The sequence below is a fragment of the Pinus tabuliformis genome, chromosome 1_1 (genome assembly GCF_031772625.1).
Source record: "Pinus tabuliformis cultivar Carrire ecotype Pingquan chromosome 1_1, CPIR1, whole genome shotgun sequence".
Lineage (NCBI taxonomy): Eukaryota > Viridiplantae > Streptophyta > Pinopsida > Pinales > Pinaceae > Pinus > Pinus tabuliformis.
The window spans coordinates 646,618,797-646,628,409 of record NC_142297.1 but is presented as its reverse complement, the minus strand read 5'-3'; the positions used below and the strand labels follow the sequence as shown (position 1 = coordinate 646,628,409).

Genomic DNA, 9,613 nt, shown 5'->3' with positions numbered 1-9,613 from the left:
ACTTTTTCATATGCAATTCAGCTAACATCACATAAGTAAAAGGTCTTGGTTAATTCCAATAGCTGAAGAGATCCGAATCACACTGGGTGAAAGAGCCATCAAAGTTTCAACAAACACCCACCCATGTGTACAAGATAAAGTTCCTTAGTAAGGCTTACCAACTCTTGATTATCTTCGCTTGCAGAATCCATGGTCCATAAACCTTTCCTGAAGGGGGGCAGTCTTATTGGATCAGTTGGTGAATGATGGGAGGCAATTCAATTGGTCATATATGTTGGCTCAACAATTGAAGGCCCATTTAGCATAGGCTAGGAATCTGCCTATATGTTTGCATACTTACTAGATGCAATCTGTGTGAAGCAACAATTCCCTAGCATGAACTAGACATGGACACCATGAGATACTGTCGTGAACATCTATTGCAAGTTGCTTTCAGAATGTCGTTATCAAGGAGTAACGGCACGGCTAACTAACCAATTTATCATCCCGCTATATAAGCTTATATTTGAACAAGATCCACCTTGCATGTCCCAAGAAGCAATGGAGGAAATAATAGACATTGCAGATTGGTATGCCTCACCAAGTGGAACCTTCATCAAAGTGTTTGTTAGAGAGAAGCCTCTTCATGTCTTACCAAGGTATGCCATTGAAAAATTGATCGTGCAAGAAGTATCATACCATCTCGCTATAGGGTTATTAGCAACACTACACAAGAAGAAGAAAGCATGATGGCCCACTCTGTAATAGCCCTGGTTAAAAACTCTTGTAAAAATATGTAAGACCACGGATGATGGGACTCGTATTCCAAGATGAATGTTGGGAGAAACATCATAGTGGGTGTTGATTCGGTTTATTATGGCTAACGGAATTGGCAAAGGCATTGGCTAAGTCTTTGAAAATGCATGAGGCATTTATTGGCATTTCATTTATGAAAATAATGGAAATTAGGAGAAAAGGAAGGTGAAAGGTCACACGTCGCATGTGAGGAGGAAAATTAATGAAATATAGGCCTCATTAATAAAAAGGATTATGAGGATTAGTGGGCGAGACTTGGTCCGTTTAGTTTTGGAGCCCTCTCATTATTCTCTCTCTCTCTCATACCCTTGGAGACTTAGAGTTTTCTTGGAGCACTCTTGGTGGGTGTGGCATACTTGGATTCTTGGAGCAAGAAGGCAAATGAAGAGTAGGAAAGCACAAGAGGGCATCGATATCAGCAGCTACAACGAGTTTTGCTTGCAAGTATCGAGTTACATGTATGTTTTCCTCACTAGTTTTGGCATGCATGGCACATGCATGTGGTTTCTTGGTCACGATCTGTCATTGGCATGGAGGATAGCCGGGATTGACAGTGGATTGCCTAGCCTTTCCATTTAATGGATAGCCATGGTGATTATGGGTTTAATTTCATTGTTTGTTTTTGGTTGTTTCTCATGTTTCCTTAGCTTGGGTTGAGTTGCTAGTTCCTGTAGCCTTGGTTGGACAAACGCTCTGGAGCCCTGTAACATCTTGTGTTGAGTTACTAGTCCCGTAGCCTTGGTTGGACAAACGCTCTGGAGCCCTTGGTGGTTTAGTTACTAGTCCTGGAGCCTTGGTTGGGAAATGCTCTGGAGCTTGATGGTAGTTGTGGGTTAATTTACTAGTCCTGGAGGATTGATTGGAACAAATGCTCTAGAGCCCTGGAAGGTTGGGATAAAGATTGATCTGATGATGGTTTTGGTGGTGTCTGACCATGAGGTGGAATCAATGTTTGATGGGTTGAGGTGGATGGCCTTTGGAAGCCCTGGATGAGTATTGATTGATGTGTTCTATGAGATCCCAATTCATGCTTGGAATATGGCACAGGGGTGAATGACTGAAGCGGGATTTGGCTCAGCCATTCTACGATTGGGTGGAATGTGGAAACCCCATCCCGAGTTTGGATTTTACATCATTAATGAAAGGTTATTTCTCCTGGTATTTCTATGAGTATTATGATGGATTATATGTGGTATATATGGTTGTGATTTCATGGATAATTTTTTTCCCTATTATGTTGGTTATTTACGTGTTCTATGACAGCAGCATGTGTGGCTTTCATCATGTTTTTACTTGTAATTGAATGATCAATGTATCTATGACCTAATGGATGAAATGACATCTAATGTGATAAGGAGACAATGATTCATAGTGAATCTCAGATAAGTAGGAGACCCCTATGCTCGAATCTGTTATTTACACATGTACGTTGAATATTTACTAAGTGTTTGAAAAAATGCATGTCATGGCTAGTAGGGGTCCAGTCAAGGATTTGAACAAGTATTTGCTTCATTACTGTTATTTCCATGTTATTTTACTGATTTGAAGAGATGGTTCAGTTTCAGGCAGTGACCTGAGGTCTAAGCCTGAAAAAGTGGATCAAAGTCCAGAGTTGTTGGCATAACAATGACAAATTGGGTCTCTAGTCGCTAGTAGGCAAGCCTATGAGAGCGAATTTTGGGTTATAGTTGCATGCATGCCCTGTCATGGCAACAACTTTGGGTTTAATTCATTTAAATTCTAAGTTAACTCAAGGGTTGGGCACTTAGAGTGGTGGATTAGCTCCTAGGGGTCCTGAAGCACCTGAGGGAGGTCTGCGTGTTGTGTTTCCGTCGATTCCATTTCCTTAAGGTTACTTAGGAGGTTGAATCATATCATAGTAGCCTCTCGTCACATCTTTAATTCGACTTGCTGATTGCTTGGGTAGATGTGAGAGGAGGTTGTTACACACTCTTCCTTTCCAGATCAGATTATACGAGATAAAGAACTTGAAAGTCGTAGATGTCAAGGCTAAGGAAATAGTGAAATTTGAATTCGGTACTAAGGAATTTAATCTGTATGATCCTCATAGTATTTGCAAGGACCATTGTACGAGAGTTTACTTTCCATGGATCAGCGGGGCATTTCATTGGCCTAAGGAGGATGGTATTGCTACAACACCTCCAGAATGAATGAGTCGGTTAGTATAGCAAGGAATTCAAAGGTTGCTCCACAGACATCAGCAGTTCTAGAAGCAACAATAGTAGAAGGCAACAATCTCATGCAGGATAAGGGAAAGAGGAAAATTAATGACAGTATAGAGGGAGAGCAAAGTTGTAAAATGAAAGAAGATCCTATTATTGAGAAATAAGTTATGGCAACAGAAGCAAAGAGGAAGAAAAGGATGAAGAGAGCAGAGCGGAGGAAGAGAGAAAAGCAAAGGTTGCAACAAGAAGAACTGAAGCTTCAGGAGGTAGAGAGGAAGCTAAAGGAAGAATAGGAGTTGAGAAGGAGAGAACGTGTTATGAAAAAGGACCTAACAAAACGAGAAGAGAAGCAGAAGTAGGAAGAAGAAAAAAGGCAAGGCGTGATGACAGAGGAAACAACGTTGATACGGGTTGAAGAACCGAAACAAATAGTAGTTGAGGAGGAAGGTGAACAGATGCAGGATCAGGAGCTTGCTCAACAAATTGAGCAATTGATCGAAATGATAGACATGGAGTTGGAACAGGAGATTCAACATGAAGATGTTGACCTAATGCCGAGAGAAACACAAGTCATCCCTCAGTCTCCACCACCTCTAGCAGTAGATCCATTCCCGAGTGAGCAAGGATATGTTGTTCTCCTTGATGGTGATTCGGTCATGGATTTGTACAATCTATCATTTGATGATTTCCAGAAGAGGATTGTACAAGCGCGGAGGAAGCACTTTCCAAATGATCATGCTTCACCTACATTCATCAAAGAAAGGGTGATAGTTTCAGATACCAGGAAGCATCCAACTGCCATTTCTGAAGCCAGCTTGGCCTATGCAGGAGCAACAAGATCAAATGTTCAATATTTGACGACCGAGAATGCACAACTGGCACAAAATTTGCAGGCTGCCAGGCAAGAGGTAGAACAACTCTGAGCAATAGCGCAGAATGCAGTTTCCGCATTGGGGGAGATGAGAGAAGTGATACTTGCTAAAGTATCAACACTTGGAGAAACCATGCAGAAGCTCTATGACGAGTTTGTCACCGTGCATAAAGCAGTTGTCTGTTTGCATGGCCTACAACAATAGAGCAAAGAGTTTGTTAAAACTCTCAAAAACATACATGCTGCCATCGCCTATGTACAGGAGTGAAAAATGCGATTCAAAGGGGCCTCGCTTGATTTAGTGAAGAAAATGAAGCCACAGGCAGAGCTGGAGAAAGTGAAGGTTTGAATGTTGATTCAGAACAACAAGTAGCTCGCCTCATTCATTGGCAACACACATGCCTCATATGTGTGGTTGTACAGTAGTTTGGATGTCTTGGTGAGAACACACCAAATCCCATCAATCAGTTCCCTCACCAAAGCTAAACCTAAGAAGCAAGTCCAGTGGGAGGTCAAAGAGTACTTGGAGCAGCTAAGACAAGGGGCCACAAGGGAAGACTTCGAGCTGAGCGCACACAAGGTGCAGAAGTTCAATAGTGATCCTGTCAAAGTCAAAATAATGTTGCTCATGCTTCAGAACAAGTTGGAGATAGGTTCCAAGACAGTGTACTCGGATACCATGAAGACTAGAGTCTACTTCCAGCTAGACATCGTTAAGAAGTTTGGGGACACCATCACACAGTACCAAGCTTGGCACCAATATGTGACCAAGAAGCAACAAGTGGAGGTTGTTGAGCTAGACTTCTCCCAAACTCCAACATCATAGTGTTGTGTCTTGTTAGGCTGTCAATTTGTCTCTACCATATTTTGTCTCATATGAGTATGAGTGGAAAATGTGATATTATTTGTAATTATGCTATAAGTGAAATTCTAAGTGTCAATATTGGAATATGAAAATTCATCATGTAATGTAATGCGTTATTTTGTGAAGAAGTTGAAGAGTCATGAGGATAGTCCAAAGGTCGCAAAGGGGAGTTGAAGAGTCACCCCCTCTTGTTATAAGTAGAACCTCATAACTCATGTAACACACTTTGGGAGCCAAGCTTTTGGCTAGGCTTAGGCTTAGAAAGAGCTTGGGAGTATTGTGAAGAGACTTGGCTTCTCCATAGCGTAGAACGAGTATACTTCTTTGGAGGAGCATGTGTCTTGACTATAATGTTCCACTATTGGGCTAGTGGTCGTCAATGGTGTATGTATGGATAAACTTTCACTTATAATAATAAAATCAGAGGCAACATTATTTCATGCATATGTTGTTAATATAGTAGGATTATTCTTGTTGTATTGAAAATGTATGTCATTTAACTTACGCATATGCTTATGAAATATTTTGTTTGCATTTGTACGAATCTTGTTGAATGTGTGTTGTTGGATTAACTCATCACTTTAACTTGTGGACTATTCTGCATCTTAGCTTGTGATGTCATTTCGCTCGTGTGTTCCTTTCAAGCTGCATACTATTATAGGCTTCCAAGGGGCACACTTCCTTTTCCCTTCATGTGTTGGAACCTTCATGCATCACACTTGACTCTCCACAGGGTCACACACTTGCTCATACATGGCAAAATTATAGATTAAAAATAGAACATAAGAATTAGAAGAAATAGTTTGTGAAATAGAAGGTGTGAACACATGTATATACATTGATTTATCAAGTGCTAAGAAGGATCATATCTTTGAGGTGCAAACAATACATTGGGCTTATATAGTTATTGCTATAATTTATTTTAGTAATATTTTTTGTCAATATATACCACATAAGCATTATGGATAGAAGTGACACATCTTTTGCATACTCAATTAATGTGTCTCGCAGTGAAATCATTGTAAATTAAGTATAATATCATTTATAAAATGAAATCCTTAATACTTGGTCTAGTGGTAACTTGGAACTTTTTATTGTGATGAAGCTCGAATCCTAGTGAGAACGCTCCTCCCTTGCATGGGGTTTGTTAGTTGTGGCCATATCCATTATTGTCGCAAAAGATAGCAATCACAAAAGATACCAATCACAAACACATAATTCTTCAGATAATTATATATTCCTATTGAAGGGCCTATATTCTTTGCTTCCAAGACTGAATTGATACATATATTCCTGCAAATCAAATATATTTAAAGAAGGCGCATTACATCCTTTCCTTCCTGTGGAAGCGCAGGGAGTTCATTCACTCATGGCCATCTCAAGCAGCAATGTCGTTGGATTCGCAGGTTTCTGCTTGTGGATCTCCATATTTATGCTCAGAGGATTGAATGCCGGAGCCACAGTTACATACGACGGGACTTCTCTGATCATCAATGGGAAACGAATGCTTCTCTTTTCGGGATCCATTCACTACCCACGCAGCACCCCAGAAGTAAGTTTTTGGAACATGCTCTGCCTGCATTCTGATCTACATTTCTCACCTCCTTTTGCTCTGTCTAGATCACAGCATATATACAATGAATCTGTATTTCTGCTCCTCTTTTTTGTTGATATATATACAATGTTTATACATATGATATCAGTGGTGGATAATGATTACTATTTATACATTTGTACAAATGTGGAATCTGCATTTCTCCTCTGCTATTTGACGATATATATACATTGTATATTCATATGATATCAGTGCTGAATGATGGTTACTATTTGTGTAACTGTACAGATGTGGCCTGGGATAATAGACAAAGCTAAAGAGGGAGGACTGGATTGCATTCAGACCTACGTTTTCTGGAATGCGCATGAACCAGAGCAGGGCAAGGTAAGAGCCAATGGAAACTTCCCAATTTTTCTGTATAATCTGGGCAATATTTTCATTCGAAGTGTGAGAGTTGACTCTCAAGACATGTCGATTTTCGCACCGTACTGGAATCTGCAGGATGTCTTTGAAATTTGTGCTGTATCGAAATCTGTAAAATGTTTTCTGAATTTTTTATCACCGATGTTTTAGGTAACATTACAATGTTTTCTGAAATTTTTATCACCAATGTTTTAGGTAACATTACAGTCCAGTATTTGTCATTCAACATGTTTACTATAATTCATGGAAGTCAAAATGATGCTATATAGAAAGCGGTCATCCATGATTGGTCTCTCAACATGTTTTCTGTACCTCGTGATGGCATAATTTTCTCTTCAAAATGTTTTGTATCTTTGATGATGGTAACAGTATTTTCTGGAAGTTTTATTGACCAAGTTACATTATCATCCTATTTATTTTCACTCAATCATCTGTAACTGTACTTGATGATGGCATCACTTTTCCCTCCCCATGTTTTGTATTTCTTTTATTTTTTTATCAGGGCTATCTGCAACTTTCCCATTCAAACATGTTTTCTGTAACTATACCGAATGATGACATCATTTTCCCTTATCATGTTTTGTATCTTGTATTTTTGATCATGGCTATCTGCAACAATATTTTAACAGGATGAGGAGCATTTAAAATAGGGTATATTTTTCTAAAATTGTAATCTAATTTTTTTATGATTTAAAAAAAAAATTAGATGATTTTTTATTTATTTATATTTTTTTGATATATTTTCTAGTTAATTTTATCTGAAATATGATAAGAGTATGTTATTTGTTAAAATTATAAGTTAAAATTGTGTAGTTTATATTTCAAAGATTTTTCTGGACACACTAATTTATTTATACATTCAAAAATACATTTTAAATAATAAAACATCACAATCTCACCTAAAATTGTCTAATAAGATTCCAACCCATTTATACGTTCAAAAATACATTTTAAACAATAAAACATCACAATCTCACCTAAAATTGTAACACCAGACTTAAAAAAAAAACAAAATATAAAAAAATTAAACAAAACCTTTTTCATATTCTTTTATACAAAAAAAAGGGTAAACTAGTCACATTTTAAATAGGAAAATTTCAATGTAATGATATTTAAAATGAGGAAATCTAATTATTATTTTTTTTTTGAAAAAAATAATTCTCGTTAAAACTACTATTTATTTTACTTGAAATATATTATTAAATACATAAACAATTCAAAATACTGAAAAATCAATATACCCATTTTCCCATATGAATTTAATAATTTAAATCTATTTTTCCAACAATTTTTCACAAAATATCAAACAAAATTCATAAAAAGCCTTTATAAATTTTGAATTCCTTTAAAACTTAAAAAAAAATCAGAAACTCAAAACATCATACTTCATCAAATTCCCACATCTATAAACCAAAATTAATTTTAGTTAAAATGTCTAAATGTATTTCAAAGCTCAACTTTCACTGGACTAAAACTAAGATTTATATAATCTCATAAATCTTATGTTGTTGTCTGTCACAGTTTAATTTTGCAGGGAGATTTGACTTGGTCGCGTTTGTGAAGTTGATACAGTCTAAAGGGTTATTTGTAAGTCTCAGAATCGGACCATACATTGAATCTGAATGGAGTTACGGGTAAGTACGTTTTTAATACAGAGTACTTATATATGTATCTGCATTGAATATAAAAATGGAATATAAATATATTTTGAATGTGAATGTTGAAAATTATATAAAGAAATTATAAGTGTACGAGTTTGATGAAAAATCAGATTATGATATTTTTTATTTATTTATTTAATCTAATGTTTTGATCTGGTTTTTCATTTTACCTTGAAGATGAATATACTAGATGATTCTAAACGCATGCTTTTATAGTTTTTTAATGTGATTTTTACAAAAAAATCTCTCAACATTCATAACATGGATCACATAAACTTGAATTCAAATAAAAAAACTATAAGTGGAGGCGTTTCAAACCATCTAGTGTGGTTTATCTTCAAATCAAGATGAAGAACCAGATCATGACATCTCTCTTCATCTATTTAATCTAATACCATGCTCTGGTTCTTCATCTTATTATGAAAATGAACATACTAACCCTAGCTTTATAGTTTTTTATGCGATTTTTACCAAAAAAATCCCTTAATTTTTTAATGTGATTTAAAAAAAAAAAAAAAAAAAAATCTCTCAACATAATATGAATTACAAAAACCTAAATTCAAATAAACATATTTTATATATTAATTTTTAATTTATTTTATTTAACCATACCCATGCAAATTCACATATTTTCCCGCCACACAATTAGTCTTATGAAATTAATTCATTAGTACATCAATAAATATTTGATATCCTGTTGCAGTGGATTTCCGTATTGGCTCCATGATATCCCGGGCATAATTTTTCGAACAGATAACGTGCCATTTAAGGTATGGATATATTTCAGAAATTTATAACTGAAATCGTCATTATTATAGTTTTATCAAGTTTGACCTATAAATTTGCCACTATGTTCGTGGGTGCAGACAGAGATGGAGAGATTTGTAACCATGATTGTAAATATGATGAAATCCGAGGGTCTATTTGCTTCTCAAGGAGGCCCTATAATCATAACACAGGTACCCATACTTATTTCATTAATACTTTACATTTTTGTTTATAAATATGTAATTTAAATTATCAAAACAACAATTTAATTTAATTATTAAATTAAATTAATACAAAATTTTATTGGAAAAATATCTTTAATTTAGATGTAAATGTTAATATTTATTAGAGATACATCACACTCTTGTAAACAAATTTAAAGTAATAATTAAATTAATACAAAATTTTATGGAAAAATATCTTTAGTTTAGATCTAAATGTTAATATTTATTAGAGGTACATCACACTCTTGTAAACAAATTTAAAATA

The 9,613-nt window shown here is 35.8% G+C and overlaps 1 protein-coding gene across 1 annotated transcript in view; it reads left to right on the top strand.

Moving 5' to 3' along the window:
* The first annotated feature begins 5,919 nt into the window (after positions 1-5,919).
* Positions 5,920-9,613, top strand: part of LOC149215030 (beta-galactosidase 6-like) — a 156,977-nt gene continuing 153,283 nt past the window's right edge. The window contains exons 1-5 of the mRNA XM_089389600.1: positions 5,920-6,269; positions 6,561-6,656; positions 8,217-8,329; positions 9,060-9,126; positions 9,223-9,315. Of these exons, the coding sequence (XP_089245726.1) occupies positions 6,087-6,269; positions 6,561-6,656; positions 8,217-8,329; positions 9,060-9,126; positions 9,223-9,315 (552 nt within the window). The 5' untranslated portion in view covers positions 5,920-6,086. The remainder of the gene's footprint in view (positions 6,270-6,560; positions 6,657-8,216; positions 8,330-9,059; positions 9,127-9,222; positions 9,316-9,613) is intronic.